This window comes from Oncorhynchus masou, chromosome 27, assembly GCF_036934945.1.
Source record: "Oncorhynchus masou masou isolate Uvic2021 chromosome 27, UVic_Omas_1.1, whole genome shotgun sequence".
Classification (NCBI taxonomy): domain Eukaryota; kingdom Metazoa; phylum Chordata; class Actinopteri; order Salmoniformes; family Salmonidae; genus Oncorhynchus; species Oncorhynchus masou.
In genome coordinates, this window is record NC_088238.1 from 36260355 (window position 1) to 36280046 (window position 19692).

The window sequence follows — 19692 nt, forward strand, 5'->3', positions numbered from 1 at the left end:
TGGCCCATTCCTCCTGACAGAGCTGGTGTAAATGAGTCAGGTTTGTAGGCCTCCTTGCTCAGGGCTTTGTGATGGCCACTCCAATAACTTCACTTTGTTGTTCTTAAGCCATTGTGCCACAATTTTGGAAGTATGCTTGGGATCACTGTTCACTTGGAAGACCCATTTGCGACCACGCTTAAACTTCCTGACTGATATCTTGAGATGTTGCTTCAATATATCCACATAATTTTCCTCGCTCATGATGCCATCTATTTTGTGAAGTGCACCAGTCCCTCCTGCAGCAAAGCACCCCCACAACTTGATGCTGCCACCCCCGTGCTTCACGGTTGGGATGGTGTTCTTTGGCTTGCAAGCCTCCCCCTTTTTCCTCAAAACATAAATATGGTCCTTATGGCCAAACAGCTCTATTTTGTTTCATCAGACCAGAGGACATTTCTCCAAAAAGTACAATATTTGTCTCCATGTGCAGTTGCAAACTGTAGTCTAATTGTGATACATTGAATTATAAGTGAAGTAATCTGTCTGTAAATAATTGTTGGAAAAATTACTTGTCATGCACAAAGTAGATGTCCTAACCGACTTGACGAAACTATAGTTTGTGAACAAGAAATTTGTGGAGGGGTTGAAAAACAAGTTAATGACTCCAACCTTGTAAATTTAGACTTCAACTATATGTATTCACCCCCTTTGCTATGAAGCCTCTAAATAAGATCTGGTGCAACCAATTACCTTCAGAAGTCACATAATTAGTTTCATAAAGTCCACCTGTGTGCAATCTATGATTGATCTCAGTATATATACACACACACACTAGTATATATAGGCATGTGGGAGACTCCCCAAAGATATTGAAGAAGGTACTCTGGTCAGATGAGACTAAAATTGAGCATTTTGGCCAAAGAAAATGCTATGTCTGGCGCAAACCCAACACCTCTCATCACCCAGAGAACACCATCGAGAACATCCGAGAATAGCATTGTGGTGGCAGCATCATGCTGTGGGGATGTTTTTCCATCAACAAGGGACTGAGAAACTGGTCAGAATTGAAGGAATGAGGCCTCCCGGGTGGCGCAGTGGTTAAGGGCACTGTACTGCAGCGCCAGCTGTGCCATCAGAGACTCTGAGTTCGTGCCCAGGCTCTGTCGTAACTGGCCGCGACTGGGAGGTCCTCATAGAGCCTCTGAACATGGACGCCTTCTGATAGTGTCTGAAGGTCACAACACTCAAAAACAGGTTTTAACACACACACAGAGGTCTCCTGAAGAGGAGACCTTACAGTTTATCATAATGTATTAACCCTTTTCAAGGCTCACCTTCCAGCAGGACATTGACCCTGAGCATACTGCTAAAGCAACACTCGAGTGGTTTAAGGGGAAACATTTAAATGTCTTGGAATGGCCTAGTCAAAGCCCAGATCTCAATCCAATTGAGAATCTGTGGTATGATTTAAAGATTGCTGTATACCAGCGGAACCGATCCAACTTGAAGGAGCTGGAGCAGTTTTGCCTTAAAGAAATGGGCAAAAATACCAGTGGCTAGATTTGCCAAGCTTATAGACATACCCAAAAAGACTTGCAGCTGAAATTGCTGCAAAAAGGTGGCTCTACAAAGTATTGACCTTGGGGGGTGAATAATTATGCACGCTCAAGTTGTTTTTCTTGTCTTATTTCTTGTTTGTTTCACAATAAAACATATTTCACATCTTTAAAGTCGTATGCATGTTGTGTAAATTAAATTATACCAACCCCCCAAAAATCAATTTTTATTCCAGGTTGTAAGGCAACAAAATAGAATGCCAAGGGGGTGAATACCTTTGCAAGCCACTGTACATGTAGAGATGAAAAAAATATTTGTAGATATAGTGTAGGCCTACCATAGGCGACATGAGTCTCACTCGTGTTGAGTAATGTGCTGTTAAAAATGTTGGTTTTATTTAACATTTATTTTACTACATAAAGGTCTACTTACTCTACCAGTCTACCAGTCCCAGTTTATACCCTCATTTGCAATGCAAACCATAACAACAGGAATAAATGTAAGAGGCAAGTGGGCATGCCCACATGTTCAAGCAATGTTACCAGACTGGTAATAAGAGTTGCCAATATAAGTTACTCATTTTTAATGGGGTAGAAACTGAATTTGTATTTATTAGGGATCCCAATTAGCTGCTGCCAAGGCAGCAGTTAATGTGTTTGGACCCCAGAAAGTAAGGCTCTTAAATCACACAAAACAAAAGATAAAACAGTAATCACATAACATTTTTACATCCCTACATATCTACAATACAAAATGTATTATACCACAATACAACAAGGATGTGCACCAAGAAACCTGAAAGAAAGCAGAGTGAAACATTAAACAAAGTGTTTTTGGAAACAGGTTCAGTCAGATGTAGCTGTGATGGGATCAGCCTCCCATCACAGTTGCCTCCTCTTTCTCGCCCTTATTTGGTCAAACATATATTGAATTTCCACTCCTGACAGTACATAAATTATTTACTTAACTATTTGGAGGTTTCTATGAAGCATCACAGTCAATGGTCATTTGCGATTGGTTGGTTGGTTTTGTTTACACAAGTTACCAGTTAGGTGACACTGATTATCCTTGTACAAAATACATCATACACCTCTGCCAAGAGTTAATTTGGAATGAGGTTAAACCTGAGTAAGATCGCACATTGGATGTGAGTTGTTCATGCTTAAGTACTTGCTCTCAAAATACAGACCTTTTCGATGGGCATATCATCAAAGAACATCTTTGTTGTGTTGTTTACATATTTTTTTCTGTGAAAAAGAAAGTGGTAAATGTAACTCCAACTGACGTTTTTTATTACTACACATTGCGGTTGTTCCCATTATTGATTGGCTGACTAAATTTTGGGTAGGGTAAACCATTGCTATTAGTGGCAACTTCTACACAGATCTGTTGCTGGTCCTGTGCTGCTCTCAATTTGAGCGGTGAGAGAGAAAGAGCACTACTTTTTGGACATCCAGCCAAAGTTACTCTTCTCTATATACTTACTTCAACATGCACTGCTACCCTGTGATCCAAACAGAATTCAGGCTGTTTCACTAGGATGAATTCAGTTTGGATTTAATACTACCACAAATTGTATAATCTTTGGTAATAATTTATAAAATAATCAAATAACCATCTGTTGCAGTGATGTGAATGGTTGCATTATGGATGTTTTTAACCTCTGAACAGAAAGATGCTGATACAAATTAAGATGCATTTTACCACGATGCTGAATGCTCATTTCTGCAAAAGAAAAACAATAACAAATGCATATACTGTATATACTGTAAATAAAAGGTAAAATAAAAATTGGCTTCATCAATAAGTGCATCGATGACGTGGTCCCCACAGTGACCGTACGTACATACCACAACCATAAGCCATGGATTACAGGCCACAACCACACTGAGCTAAAGGCTAGAGCTGCTGCTTTCAATGAGCTATGCTATTGGTCTATTAACTCAGTGTTTCCCAAACTCTGTCCCGGGTGCACGTTTTGGTTTTTGCCCTAGCACTAAACAGCTGATTCAAATGACTTACTGATCATCAAGCTTTGATTATTTGAATCAGCTGTGCAGTGCGAAAGCAGAAAACTAAATGTGTACCCGGGGGGGCCCCAGGACAGAGTTTGGGAAAGCTTGTATTATCATACCGCCTGGTAATGTCACCAGGCAGGCAAAAACCCCATCCCACCAATTATCATTTTCACATTATATTTATTTATTATTAAAACCTCGGGAAATATATAAAACACAGGAAATCTCATTTTTGACAGCACTGGCCTTTAATACATCACTCAAACATGGTCAAAGAAGGATGTTACTGTCAATTCTAAATTCGCAATTTAAATTTGTGTTGAATGCTTAGGCTGGCTCAAATCAATTGAAGCATTACATAATCAGTGATTGTGCAAGTTATACATGTCTTTGCACTTCTTTCTTCATCTTTGGAATATGTTGTGTCCATCTTTAACCCATGAGGTACCCACTGCAGGGAAATATAAAAGGAAAGGTATTAGGAGACAGATTAGAGTAGGCTTCCAACACGTGCGGTCAAAATTAACAGGAGGATCCTCAATGACAAAACTTTAAATATTTGTCAGCAGTTCAGGTAAATAACTGATTGATATACACACTATATATACAAAAGTATGTGGACACCCCTTCAGCCATACCTGTTGCTGACAGTTGTATAAAATTGAGCACACAGCCATGCAATCTTCATAGACAAACTTTGGCAAGAGAATGGCCTTACTGAAGAGCTCAGTGACTTAACGTGGTACCGTCATAGGATGCCAACAAGTCAGTTCTTCAAAATTCTGCCTTGCTAGAGCTTTAAGTGCTGTTATTGTGAAGTGGAAAAATCTCTGTTTCAACACTCACTACAGAGTTCCAAACTGCCTCTTGAAACAACGTCAGCACAAGAACTAATCGTCGGAAGCTTCATGAAATGGGTTTCCATGGCTGAGCAGCAGTACACAAGCCTAAGATCACCATGGAGTGATGAATCGTGGAGGGCGCTTAACCAACGTGAGTTGAAAAGGGGAAATGCTCACACCATTAAACACAAATTTTATTTGAACAACAACTAGTAAAAGCCGGATGTTTCAGCATTTATCAATGGCCTTCATCAGAACATTGATTAAGCTGGCCCGATTCACAGGTCATAAGGGGTTTGAACCCAGTGAAAAACACCTCCTGGGTTTGAACCAGGTGTCCAGTTCAAAGCTGAAAGCGAAGTCGGCTCAAAACAAAGTGATGTATGTCAAGCATGTGGAGTAATGACTTAGGATTCCCAGTTCACATGCAAAAGTGTTTGATCTTATTATAAAACGCATATGTGCTTTATCTGCCTTCAAGAACATTTTTTTTTGGAACAAATACTTAATGGAAAATACGTGTTCCTGAACAATGCAATGATTTTACATCTTCACTATCTTTTGCAGTTGTAATTTGATTGCATAGCATTTTCCATTGCATTATTGTTTTCTAGTCTGTATTTAGCCTTTGACCACAGTACCTCTTACCCTGCGGACCAACTTGAATTGACTGCCACACCTCTCATTGGCACTGCCAGCTAAATAGAGTTCTCCCTAATTGTCTCCCCCCCCCCATCCCTACATGTACTTGTCTATTCCCTCTGTGCCATTGTTCTGATGAAGGCTGAAATGTCAAGCTTTTAATAGTTGTTTAAATAAAATAATGAGTTTAATGGTGAGCGAGAATTGCGCCTTTTCCATTCCAATTAGATCACATAATTTGAAATATGAGCATCACATTGTGCTAATGCAACAGCTCTAATTTTGATGACAACACTACTGTGCCTTGACAAGGGATGTTCCACTTAAAATACATGTTTTTAGATATCCCACTGGGCACACACAAAATTACGTTGAACCAACGTGGAATGGATGTTGACTTGACGTTGGTGCCCAATGGGATAGGCCTAGCTTCCTTTGATATTTGATAGGTTTTGTACCAAATGACCGCACCCTATTGGGGCGTAAGGTTGCCTAGTGGTTAGAGCGTTGGGCCAGAAAACCGAAAGGTTGCTAGATCAAATCCCCGAGCTGACAAAGTAAAAATCTGTCGTTCCGCCCCTGAACAAGGCAGTTAACCCTGTGTTCCTAGGCCCTGTGTTCCTAGTGCACTAGTTTTGCCAGGGAAGTATGGGCCCCAGTTAATAGTAGTGTACTATATAGGGAATAGGGTGCCATTTGGAGATACATCCATAGTGTTTTGCCAACATTATCAACAGTCAAAAACAGTGGGTGTTTCTCTATATGCATACTACCGTGCTCCACATTCATGCGCCGAGTGCATTCCCCGAAGACGTTCTAGCGAGGACGAGTGTTGAGAACGCATACAACATTACATTTGAGAATCACTTGCACCCCCCCTACTGTATTCTCACTCTGCACCTCCCAATTCACTAAATCTTCTTCCAGCCAAGACAATGGCAATAGAAAAAAAAGAAGTAAAATGATTGCTTTGTGTATAACTATTAGTTCATTTTTCGCATTTTGTTACAGCCTTATTCTAAACTGGATTAAATTGTAAATTAAATCAACCTATACACAATACCCCAAACAGAAAAGCCTTATTTACATAAGTATTCAGACCCTTTGCAATAAGACTCAAAATTTAGCTCAGGTTCATCTCGTTTCAATTGATCATCCTTGTTTCTACAACTTCATTAGAGTCCACCTTTGGTAAATTCAATTGATTAGACATGATTTGGAAAGGTACACACCTATATATATATAGGGCCCACAGTTGACAGTGCATGTCAGAGCAAAAACCAAGCCATGAGGTTGAAGGAATTGTCCGTAGAGCTCCGAGACAGGAAAGTGTCGAGGCACAGATCTGGGGAAGGTTACCAAAACATTTCCTCAGCATTGAAGGTCCTCAAGAACACTGTGGCCTCCATTCTTAAATCAAAGAAGTTTGGAACCACCAAGACTCTTCCTAGAGCTGACCGCCCAGCCAAACTAAGCAATTCGGGGAGAAGGACCTTGGTCAGGGAGGTGACCAAACGAAGCGGTCTTCTGGTCAGGCTCCGGAGATGGGCACATTGCGCACCACTCCCTAGCATACTACCCGCCAATGTCCAGTCTCTTGACAACAAGGTTGTTGAAATCCGAGCAAGGGTAACATTCCAGAGAGACAGAGACTGTAACGTTCTTTGCTTCACGCAAACATGGCTCACTCGAGAGACGGTATCGGAGTCGGTGCAGCCAGCTGGTTTCTTCACGCATCGCGCCGACAGAAACAAGCATCTTACTGGTAAGAAGAAGGGCGGGGGTATGCCTTGTGATTAACGAGACGTGATGTGATCATAACAACATACAGGAACTCAAGTCCTTCTGTTCACCTGCCTTAGAATTCCTCATAATCAAATGTCGACCGCATTATCTACCAAGGGAATTCTCATTGATTATAATCACAGACGTATATATTCCCCCCAAGCAGACACAGATGGCCCTGAACGAACTTTATTTGACTATGTAAACTGGAAACCACATATCCTGAGGCTGCATTCATTGTAGCTGGGGATTTTAACAAGGCTAATCTGAAAACAAGACCCCCTAAATTCTATCAGCATATCGATTGTGCAACCAGGGCTGGTAAAACCCTGGATCATTGTTATTCTATGCATATAAGGCCCACCCCCGCCCTCCTTTCGGAAAAGCTGAACACGGCTCAATTTTGTTGCTTCCAGCCTACAGACAGAAACTAAAACAAGAAGCTCCTGGGCTCAGGTCTGTTCAATGCTAGTTCGACCAATCTGATTCCACGCTTCAAGACTGCTTCGATCACGTGGATTGGGATATGTTCCGCATTGCGTCCAACAACAACATTGACGAATGCGCTGAATCGGTGAGCGAGTTCATTAGAAAGTGCATCGGCGATGTCGTACCCACAGCAACTATTAAAACATTCCCAAACCAGAAACCGTGGATTGATGGCAGCATTCGCGCGAACCACTGCTTTTAACCAGGGCAAGGTGACCGGAAACATGACCGAATACAGTGTAGCTATTCCCTCCGCAAGGCAATCAAACAAGCTAAGAGTCAGTATAGAGACAAAGTAGAGTTGCAATTCAACGGCTCAGACACAAGAGGTATGTGGCAGGGTCTACAGTCAATCACGGATTACAAAAAGAAAACCAGCCCCGTCGCAGACCAGGATGTCTTGCTCCCAGACAGACAAAATAACTTCTTTGCTCGCTTTGAGGACAATACAGTGCCACTGACATGGCCCGCTACCAAAACCTGCGGACTGTCCTTCACTGCAGCCGACGTGAGTAAAACATTTAAACGTGTTAACCCTTGCAAGGCCGCAGGCCCCGACCGTATCCCCAGCTGCATCCTCAGAGCATGCGCAGGCCAGCTGGCTGGTGTGTTAATGGACATATTCAATCAATCCTTATCCCAGTCTTCGGTTCCCACATGCTTCAAGAGGGCCACCATTGTTCCTGTTCCCAAGAAAGCTAAGGTAACTGAGCTAAACGACTACCGCCCCGTAGCACTCACTTCCGTCATCATGAAGTGCTTTGAGAGACTAGTCAAGGACCATATGACCTTCACCCTACCTGACACGCTAGACCCACTCCAATTTGCTTTCCACCCCAATAGGTCCACAGACGACGCAATCGCAACCACACTGCACACTGCCCTAACCCATCTGGACAAGAGGAATACCTATGTGAGAATGCTGTTCGTCGACTACAGCTCAGCATTTAACACCATAGTACCCTCCAACCTCGTCCTCAAGCTCGAGACCCTGGGTCTCGACCACGCCCTGTGCAACTGGACTTCCTGACGGGCCGCCCCCAGGTGGTCAGGGTAGGTAACAACATCTCTACCCCGCTGATCCTCAACACTGCCCACAAGGGTGCGTTCTGAGCCCTGTCCTGTACTCTCTGTTCACACACGACTGTGTGGCAATGCACGCCTCCAACTCAATCATCAAGTTTGCGGACGACACTACAGTGGGTAGGCTTGATTACCAACAACGACGATATGGCCTACATAGAGGAGGTGAGGGCCCTTGGAGTGTGGTGGCAGGAAAATAACCTCACACTCAACGTCAACAAAACAAAGGAGATGATCGTGGACTTCAGGAAACAGCAGAGGGAGCACCCCCCTATACACATCATCGGGTAAGTAGTGGAGAGGGTAGTAAGTTTTAAGTTCCTCGGCGTACACATCACGGACAAACTGAATTGGTCCACCTACACAGACAGCGTTGTGAGGAAGGCGCAGCAGCGCCTCTTCAACCTCAGGAGGCTGAAGAAATTCAGCTTGTCACCAAAAGCACTCACAAACTTCTACAGATGCACAATCAAGAGCATCCTGTCGGGCTGTATCACCGCCTGGTACGGCAACTGCTCCGCCTACAACCGTAAGGCTCTCCAGAGGGTAGTGAGGTCTGCATAACGCATAACCGGGAGCAAACTCCCTGCCCCCCAGGACACCTACACCACCCGATGTCACAGGAAGGCCATAAAGATTATCAAGGACAACAACCACCCGAGCCACTGCCTGTTCACCCTGCTATCATCCAGAAGGCGAGGTCAGTACAGGTGCATCAAAGCAGGGACAGAGAGACTGAAAAACAGCTTCTATCTCAAGGCCATCAGACTGTTAAACAGCCACCACTAACATTGAGTGGCTGCTGACAACATACGGACTCAACTCCAGCTCACTTTAATAACGGAAATTGATGGAAATTAATGTACAAAATAATACACTAGCCACTTTAAACTATGCCACTTTTATGTTTACATACCCTACATTACTCATCTCATATGTACAGTGGGGCAAAAAAGTATTTAGTCAGCCACCAATTGTGCAAGTCCTCCCACTTAAAAAGATGAGGCCTGTAATATTCATCATAGGTACACTTCAACTATGACAGACAAAATGAGAAAAATTATCCAGAAAATCATATTGTAGGATTTTTAAATTAATTTATTTGCAAATTATGGTGGAAAATAAGTATTTGGTCACCTACAAACAAGCAAGATTTGGAGGTGGAAACATCATGCTTTGGGGCTGTTTTTCTGCAAAGGGACCAGGACGACTGATCCGTGTAAAGGAAAGAATGAATGGGGCCATGTATCGTGAGATTTTGAGTGAAAACCTCCATCCATCAGCAAGGGCATTGAAGATGAAACGTGGCTGGGTCTTTCAGCGTGACAATGATCCCAAACACACCGCCCGGGCAACAAAGGAGTGGCTTCGTAAGAAGCATTTCAAGGTCCTGGAGTGGCCTAGCCAGTCTCCAGATCACAACCCCATAGAAAATCTTTGGAGGGAGTTGAAAGTCCGTGTTGCCCAGCAACAGCCCCAAAACATCACTGCTCTAGAGGAATGGGCCAAAATACCAGCAACAGTGTGTGAAAACCTTGTGAAGACTTACAGAAAACCTTTGACCTCTGTCATTGCCAACAAAGGGTATATAACAAAGTATTGAGATGAACTTTTGTTATTGTCCAAATACTTATTTTCCACCATAATTAGCAAATAAATTCATTAAAAATTTCTGGATTTTTTTTCTCCTCATTTTGTCTGTCATAGTTGAAGTGTACCTATGATGAAAATTACAGGCCTCTCATCTTTTTAAGTGGGAGAACTTGCACAATTGGTGGCTGACTAAATACTTTTTTGCCCCACTGTACATATTTTGAGTGGTTGTGCAAAACCCAAACATCCATCTCAACTCCTCCTATCAAGAGTGTTGCTTGCGTTGTGACGATTAGGTCGTCTTCAAAACTAGACAAACACGTTTTTTTTTAAACGCAGCAGCTTTATGGTTTTCAATGGGAGCAGTGTGTTGGGGAAGGGCCTAGGTTTGTGTTGTGCTGTCCATCAGAAAATAGCTAATTTCTCCTCACCCCACAGACATTAGTTTCATGTGTTTTGGTTTGGAGGCATCCTAATAAATCTTCACAAGAGATTACTTACGGCAGTTTCATTCTCATGAACACCCTGGCCATGAAGAAGCTGAGCAGGACGCTTACAAAACCAATGAACAGCAGGAGGAAGCGGTTGAGTTTAGGGATGTTTGGGGCATTGGAGCGATCCAGGATTATGAAGCCCAAGCCTCCCATAGTGAAGAGGAAACTGGAGGCCAACCCTTCCATGATGTACTGGCCATTCACTCTTCATGTGAAAGAGAACAAATAAAGTGTTTATGACTACCCTTTACATATTTGGCAATACAATGCAGATAATTATGATAAATGGAGTAAATGATGGCCGCAAGCATTGACAATGCAGGAACAGCATACACTGGCAAAGGGGCAGCGTACTTACCTGTATGCCAAAAACGCAACAGGCCGCTGGTGCCCATGTTCATCAGTCATTGAACCCACACTAGGTGGTTCCACAATGACATCGTAGATGATGCCTGCAGATGGGAGAGAAACATGATGAAAGCCCTTCGAAATATTTAGCTAAAGTAACTAGATAGAAAATCAATAGTTAGCTATGCATTGGCATGGTAAACTTGATGTGCGAGGGCAAAAGAAGGTGCAATGCTAGCCCAGACCATCTGAGCTGGCTTTCTTCAAGTAGCCTATACCAATTGCATAATAAATGACTCAAGGTTCATTAGCCACAGTGTGGGGGAAGCTACTCTAAGAATATAGCTTAACATTACTTGGTGTAATTAATCAGGCTGTAATACACAATTGGTATATACAGCCTGAAATGAATTCTTGCAAAATCTTGTAAAATGTTAATTACAAGCCAGTATGTTGAATAAAATTGAATTTAAAGTTAACTCCTGCAGCTGCTCAAAATGACACAAATTATCCACAGTATTGTTTACCCAACTTTTTAAGAGTGCCTGTAGATATATAGTTAGGTATAGAGGTTGACCGGTTAATCGGAATGGACGATTTCAAGTTTTCATAACAATCGGAAATCGGTATTTCTGGACACCGAGTTGGCCGATTTTAATTTTTTTTTTTACACCTTTATTTAATCTTTATTTAACTAGGCAAGTCAGTTAAGAACTCATTCTTATTTTCAATGATGGCCTAGGTGGGTTACCTGCCTTGTTCAGGGGCAGAACGACAGATTTTTACCTTGTCAGCCCGGGGATTCAATCTTGCAACCTTACAGTTAACTAGCCAAACGCTCTAACCACCTGATTACATTGCACTCCACGAGGAGCCTGCCTGTTATGCAAATCAGTATGCCAAGGTAAGTTGCTAGCTAGCATTAAACTTCTTATAAAAAAACAATCATTCAATCATAATCACTAGTTAACTACATATGGTTGATGATATTACTAGTTTATCTAGCGTGTCCTGCGTTGCATATAATCGATGCGGTGCGTATTCGTGAAAAAGGACTGTCGTTGCTCCAATGTGTACCTAACCATGAACATCAACGCCTTTCTTAAAATCAATACACAGAAGTATATATTTTTAAACCTGCATATTTAGCTAAAAGAAATCCAGGTTAGCAGGCAATATTAACCAGGTGAAATTGTGTCACTTCTCGTGTTCATTGCACGCAGTCAGTGTATATGCAACAGTTTGGGCCGCCTAATTTGCCAGAGGTTTACGTAATTATGACATAACATTGAAGGTTGTGCAATGTAACAGGAATATTTAGACTTATGGATGCCACCCGTTAGATAAAATATGGAACGGTTCCTTATTTCACAGAAAGAATAAACGTCTTGTTTTCGAGATGATAGTTTCCGGATTCTACCATACATATTAATGACCTAAGGCTCGTATTTCTGTGTGTTATTATGTTATAACGAGGTCTATGATTTGATAGAGCAGTCTGACTGAGTGGTGGTAGGCGGCACCAGCAGGCTCGTAAGCATTCACTCAAACAGCACTTTCGTGCGTTTTGCCAGCAGCTCTTCGCAATGCTTCAAGCATTGCGCTGTTTATGACTTCAAGCCTATTTACTCCCGAGATTAGGCTGGTGTAACCGATGTGAAATGGCTAGCTAGTTAGCGGGGTGCGCGCTAATAGCGTTTCAAACGTCACTCTCTCTGAGACTTGGAGTGGTTGTTCCCCTTGCTCTGCATGGGTAACGCTGTTTCAAGGGTGGCTGTTGTCGATGTGTTCTTGGTTCGAGCCCAGGTAGGAGCGAGCAGAGGGACGGAAGCTATACTGTTACACTGGCAATACTAAAGTGTCTATAAGAACATCCAATAGTCAAAGGTTAATGAAATACAAATGGTATAGAGAGAAATAGTCCTATAATTCCTATAATAACTACAACCTAAGACTTCTTACCTGGGAATATTGAAGACTCATGTCAAAAGGAACCACCAGCTTTCATATGTTCTCATGTTCTGAGCAAGGAACTTAAACGTTAGATTTCTTACATGGTACATAATGCACTTTTACTTTCTTCTCCAACACTTTGTTTTTGCCTTATTTAATTGAACATGTTTCATTATTTAGTTGAGGCTGAATAGATTTTTATTGATGCATTATATTAAGTTAAAATAAGTGTTCAATTAGTATTATTGTAATTGTCATTATTACAACAAAAAAAACATCAAAAAAGTATCGGCGTTGAAAAATCATAATCGGTCGACCTCTAGTTAGGTACAGAGGTAAAGTTAGATGCTGACCAGACCGTGCATGCGTCCGCCATCGCACGCAGGACACAGGTTGAAATATCAAAACGAACTCTGAACCAATTATATTCACTTGGGGACAGGTCGATAAGCAAAAATGTATGGCAATTTCACTAGCTAGCATGCTGTTTCTAGCTAATTTGCCCTGCGATAAACGTTGGGTTGTTTTTTTTTTATACCTGAAATGCACAAGGTCCTCTACTGCGACAATTAATCCACACATAAAACGGTAAACCGAGTTTGTTTATCGTAATCTCTCCCATTTCAGTCTTCTTTTTTGGACTTTATATAGCAGTTGAATACAAACTTTAAGGTGCATTACCACTACTCACTGGACTCTAGAGTAGACCTCAGCTCATCTTTCAATCACCTATGTGGGTATATGCTCCTAAAAACCAATGAGGAGATGGGAGAGACGGGACTTGGCTGCAATGATTGAATAACATGTATGTGTACAGCTTGCGCACGCAGCGTGAGTATGTCAGGTCAGTATGTTAGGCTAGTTTTAATATATGTATTTCACATGAGTGGGAATACAGATATGCATCTGTTGGTAACTTAACAAGGAGGTAGAGGCATGGATCAGAAAACCGGTCAGCATCTGGTGTGACCACCATTTGCCTCATGCAGCACGTGCATCTCCTTCGCATAGAGTTGATCAGGCTTTTGATTGTGGACTGTGGAATGTCGTCCCAGTCCTCTACAATGGCTGTGAGAAGTTGCTGGATATTGGTGGGAACTGGAACACGCTGTGCATGTCAATCAAGAGCATCCCAAACATGTTCAATGGGCTATGGAAGAACTAGGACATTTTCAGCTTCCAGGAATTGTGTTCAGATCCTTGCGACACTGGGCCGTGCATTATCATGCTGAAACATGAGGTGATGGAGGACAAATGGCGCGACAGTGGGCCTTGAAATCCCGTCACAGTATCTCTGTGCATTCAAATTGCCATCACTAAAATGCAATTGTGTTCGTTGTCTGTTGCTTATTACTGACCATTCCATAACCCCACCGCCACCATTGGGCACTCTGTTCACAATGTTGCCATCAGCAAACCGCTCGCCCACACAATGCCATAAATGTGGTCTGCGGTTGTGAGGACGATTGGATGTACTGCCAAATTCTCTAATACAGCTTTGGAGGCGGCTTATGGTAAAGAAATGAACATTAAATTCTCTGGCAACAGCTCTGGTGGACATTCCTGCAGTCCGCATGCCATTTGCACACTCCCGCAACTTGAGACCTGTGGCATTGTGTTGTGTGACAAAACTGCACATTTTAGAGTGGCCTTTTGTCCCCAACACAAGGTGCAACCTGTGTAAAAATCATGCTGTTTTATCTTCTTTGGGATAGGGGGCAGAATTTTCACTTTTGGATGAATAGCGTGCCCAGAGTGAACTGCCCCCTACTCAGTCCCAGATGCTAATATATGCCTATTATTAGTAGTATTGGATAGAAAACACTCCGAAGTTTCCAAAACTGTTTGAATGATGTCTGTGAGTATAACAGAACTCATATGGCAGGCAAAAACCTGAGAAAAAAATCCAAACAGGAAGTGGGAAGTCTGAGGTTTGTAGTATTTTAACTCACCCCTATTGAATAGACAGTGGGATATTGGTTATGTTGCACTTCCTAAGGCTTCCACTAGATGTCCCCCGTCTTCAGAACTTTATTTCAGGCTTCTCATGTGAAGGGGGGTCGGATGGGAGATGTTTGACTAAGGGGTGTGCCTACAGCCTCGTTCTAAGTCACGCGCTTTCACTTGAGAGAGCTCTCTCGTTCCATTGCTTTTCTACAGACAATGGAATTCTCCGGTTGGAACATTATAGAACATTTATGATAAAAACATCCTAAAGATTAATTCTATACTTAGTTTGACAAGTTTCTTCAACCTGTAATAGAACTTTTTGAACGTTTCGTCCGAATGGACCAGGTCGTGCATTTGGATTTGTTTACCAAACGCCTTAACAAAAGAAGCTATTGGAGATAAATGATGGACATTATCGAACAAAACAAGCATTCATTGTGGAACTGTGATTCCTGGGAGTGCATTCTGATGAAGATCATCAAATGTAAGTGAATATTTATAATGCTATTCATGAATAATGTTGACTACCCAACATGGCGGATATTTCTCTGGCTGGTTTGGGCTCCGAGCGCCGTTCTCAGATTATGCTTTTTCCGTAAAGTTTTTTTGAAATCTGACACAGTGGTTGCATTAAGGAGAAGTGTATCTATATTTCCATGTCTAACCATTGTATTTATCAACATTTATAATGAGTATTTCTGTGAATTCATGTGACTCTGCAATATCACTGCATGTTTTGGAACTACTGGAACGTAACACGCCAATGTAAAATAAGATTTTTGGATATAAATATGAACCTTATCGAACAAAACATACATGTATTGTGTAACACGAAGTCCTATCAGTGTCATCTGATGAAGAACATCAAAGGTTAGTGATTCATTTTATCTCTATTGGTGCTTTTTGTGACTCCTCTCTTTGGCTGGAAAAATGGCTGGGTTTTTCTGTGAGTTGGTGGTGACCTAACATAATCGTTTGTGGAGCTTTCGCTGTAAAGCATTTTTGAAATCAGACACTGTGGCTGGATTAACAAGATTTTATCTTTAAAATGGTGCCTAATACTTGTATGTTTGAGAAATTTGATGAGATTTCTGTTGATTTGTAATTGGCGCCCTGCAATTTCATTGGCTGTTGGCGAGGGGTTCCTCCTAGACAGGTTAATCAGCTTCTTGATATGCCACACCTGTCAGTTGGATGGATTGTCTTGGAAAAGGAGAAATGCTCACTAACAGGGATGCGTACAAATTTGTCCCAAATAATTAGAGAAAAATAACCTTTTTGTGCATATGGAACATTTCTGGGATGTTTTATTTCGGCTCATGAAACATGGGATTAACACTGTATATGTTGCAACAAAAAAATAGCACAAAGTGTGGATTGTTCTCCCTCATCTGATTCTGAATATACAATGTTCATTGTCATGGCAAAATTGAGGAGAACTGAATATGCAATATAAAACGTATTTTACCTCGGTGCTGAACCAAATCATTCGGAAAGTAATCAGACCCCTCGACTTTTCAACATTTTGTTACATTACATGACTATTCTAAAATGGATACAATTATTTTCCCCCCACTCAATCTACAAACAATACCGATAATGACAAAGCGAAAACATTATTTTTTTATTTGAGGAAATACCTTATGTAAATAAGTATTCAGACCCTTTACTATGAGACTCGAAATTGAGCTCAGGTGCATCCGGTTTCCAATGATCATCCTTGAGATGCTTCTACAACTTGATTGGAGTCCACGTGTGGTAAATTAAATTGATTGGACTTCATTTGAAAAGGCCTTTCTATATAAGGTCCCACAGTTGACAGTGCATGTCAGAGCCAAAACCGAGCCATGAGGTCGAAGGAATTGTCCGTAGAGCTCCGAGACAGTATTTTGTCGAGGCATACATCTGGGAAAGGGTACCAAAACATTTCTGCAGCATTGAAGGTCCCCAAGAACAAAGTGGCCTCCATCATTCTTAAAATGGAAGAAGTTTGGAACCACCAAGAGGTGGCCTCCCAGCCGAAATGAGCAATCGAGGGAGAAGGGCCTTGGTCAGGGAGGTGACCAAGAACCTGATGGTCACTAACAGTTGCTCCAGAGTTTCTCTGTGGAGATTCAACAACCTTCCAGAAGGACAACCATCTCTGCAGCACTCCAGCAATCAGGCCTTTATGGAAGTGACCAGACAAATGCCACTCCTGAGTAAAAGGCACATGACAGCCGGCATGGAGTTTGCCAAAAGGTATCTAAAGAGTCTCAAACAATGAGAAACAAGATTATATGGTCTGATAAAACCCTGATTGAACTCTTTGGCCTGAATGCCAAGCGTCACATCTGGAGGAAACCTGCCACCATCCCTACGGTGAAGCACGGTGGCGGCAGCATCATGCTGTGGGGATGTTTTTCAGCGGAAGGGAATGGGAGACTAGTCAAGATCGAGGGAAAGATGAACGGAGCAAAGTACAGAGATCCTTGATGAAAGCCTGCTACAGAGTGGTCAGGACCTTAGACTGGGGCGAAGGTTCACCATCCAACAGGACAACGAACCTAAGCAAACAGTCAGGACAACGCAGGAGTGGCTTCAGGACCATTCTATGAATGTCCTTGAGTGGCCCAGCCAAAGCCCAGACCTGAACCCGATCGAACATCTCTGGAGAGACCTGAAAATAGCTATACAGCGACGCTCCCCATCCAACCTGAGAGCTTGAGAGGGTCTGCAGAGATAAATGGGAGAAACTCCCCAAATAAAGGTGACAAGATAGTAGCGTCATACCCAAGAGGTCTCGAAGCTGTAATCGCTTCCAAAAGGTGCTTCAACAAAGTACTGAGTAAAGGGTCTGAATACATATGTATGTATGTATGTATGTATGTATGTATATATATATATGTATATATATATATATGTACGTACAGTGGGGCAAAAAAGTATTTAGTCAGCCACCAATTGTGCAAGTTGGTGGCTGAGAGGCCTGTAAAAAAGATGAGAGGCCTGTAATTTATCATCATAGGTACACTTCAACTATGACAGACAAAATGAGAAAAAAAAAATCCTGAAAACGACATTGTAGGATTTTTAATGAATTTATTTGCACCATAATGGTGGAAAATAAGTATTTGGTCAATAACAAAAGTTTTCCACCATAATTTGCAAATAAATTCATTAAAAATCCATACATATATATACACACATACATATACGCAAATACATACATACACACATAAATAAAAGGAAATATTCCATTTACATTGGTTACAATTATTATTTTATGTAATGTTTGCTTTGTCTTTATGGCGTACTGTGTGTAGATTGAGGGGAGGAAACAATTTAATCCATTTTAGAATAGGGCTGCAACGTAACCAAAATTTGGAAAAAGTCAAAGGGTCTGAATACTTTACGCATGCACTGTACTTATGGGCTCTCAAAAAGTTGAGTAAACAATACTTCCTTGTAGATATAGTCTCATTTCTAGCAGCTGAAGGACAAACCGCACAAATAAACAGGTATAGTATGTTAAAATGTAATTGCATTTAAGATTCTAGCTTGTAAGGAACATTTACATGATTTTGCAGGTATTGGTTTTATTGTTTATACCAATTAGGTGTGTATTACTGCCTGATTAATAAGACTCGAAATTGCCAAGCTACCAATTACTTAACAGACACACAGTAAAGCTACACAGTAAAGCTACCATTTGTTTAGTTACTTAAAGTTACTTTTTTAAAACTAGTTCACTAGCTACATCAAAAAAAAGTTCAACATTACTGCACAAACAGATCACTGGTTGAGCCAGATGTTAACAGAATGGGTGTGCTTGGAAAAAGCAGATTTGGTTGATGGTTGGCACAAAACTGGTTTGTAATGTTAATTATGTATTCTTATGAAATCCCTTCATTTTTGCAACACCGATTAGCCGATTGTATTGGTCTGACTGCATGTACTGGTTTTTCCTCAATGTGTATGTTAACTAAATAATTTTGCATAAGTTACATATCCTGGAGTTAAGTAGCTGATGAAACTCAACTCCACGATTTAAGATAGAGTTTAGCAGTGATTGATGTGGGCGGACTGGAGCTCTGACATCACATATATTGGATTTCAGTACCTTAAGAATATCCCACAATTACACACATTTATACATATAAAACAACGTAATTTCGTGTGACGGGGTGCCAGTCCAGCCACACTCGTCACCACTCAACTCCATCGTAAATCGTTGAGTCGACTAAGACGAGTTGAGTATCCCAGCTATCGCTAACTGCATACAATACTTGTGATAGTTGAATATCGTTTTTAACACATAGCTAGTTAGATGGACGTAACTTGGTTTATAACGTTACAGCCAAAGCAAAGCATGTTTGGGACTGTATTAACCATGATCTGCTACAGCTAGCAGCAGTGTTCGACAACTTACCTCCAGTAATGAGAAAGTACGATACAATAACGATTGCATAGACTGTCATAGCAGAGGGCATGTGCAACCATGACGGCTTTTTGAGTTTTATATTTGGACATTCCAACACTGCGAAAGGTATACCGTATAATGTCTCCATAATTCAAAACGAATGTACTCTTTCGGTAAACAGATTTCCGGTTTCTGTCCGCTACGTCGACGTGTCCAGGAAGTACCGAAAATCGAGGGCGTTGATAAATAAACACTTAATAAGCCAGTGCCATTGTTTGAATTAGAAAATGGATTTCATGAATCGAAAAATGTCATATCCAAAATCACTGTACCCGAATACTGACAAAGGGTGACGAAAGGTCTATTTTACTTTGAAATGTGTCAGTTATCTGGTAAGACCTTCGCGGTGACGTAGATGTTGTGCGACAATCAACGGTTATAGCGCAAACCCTTTTGTTCTATCTACCCCCATCAGTGTTTCCAGGTTGCAACCTCGCAGTTTACTTTGACAACGATGTTGCCATTGAAAATGTATAGGTTGTGGGTTTTTTGGC

At 41.5% G+C, this 19692-nt stretch overlaps 1 protein-coding gene across 1 annotated transcript; it reads right to left on the bottom strand.

The window, feature by feature from the left end:
• Positions 1-2098: 2098 nt before the first annotated feature.
• Positions 2099-19354, bottom strand: LOC135516074 (oligosaccharyltransferase complex subunit ostc). Its single transcript, XM_064940081.1, has 4 exons — positions 19148-19354; positions 10844-10937; positions 10493-10690; positions 2099-4008 (listed from the first exon to the last, which is right to left on the bottom strand). Exons 1-4 carry the CDS (start codon positions 19284-19286, stop codon positions 3990-3992), a joined length of 450 nt encoding a protein of 149 aa, XP_064796153.1. The 5' UTR covers positions 19287-19354; the 3' UTR covers positions 2099-3989.
• Positions 19355-19692: the final 338 nt, after the last annotated feature.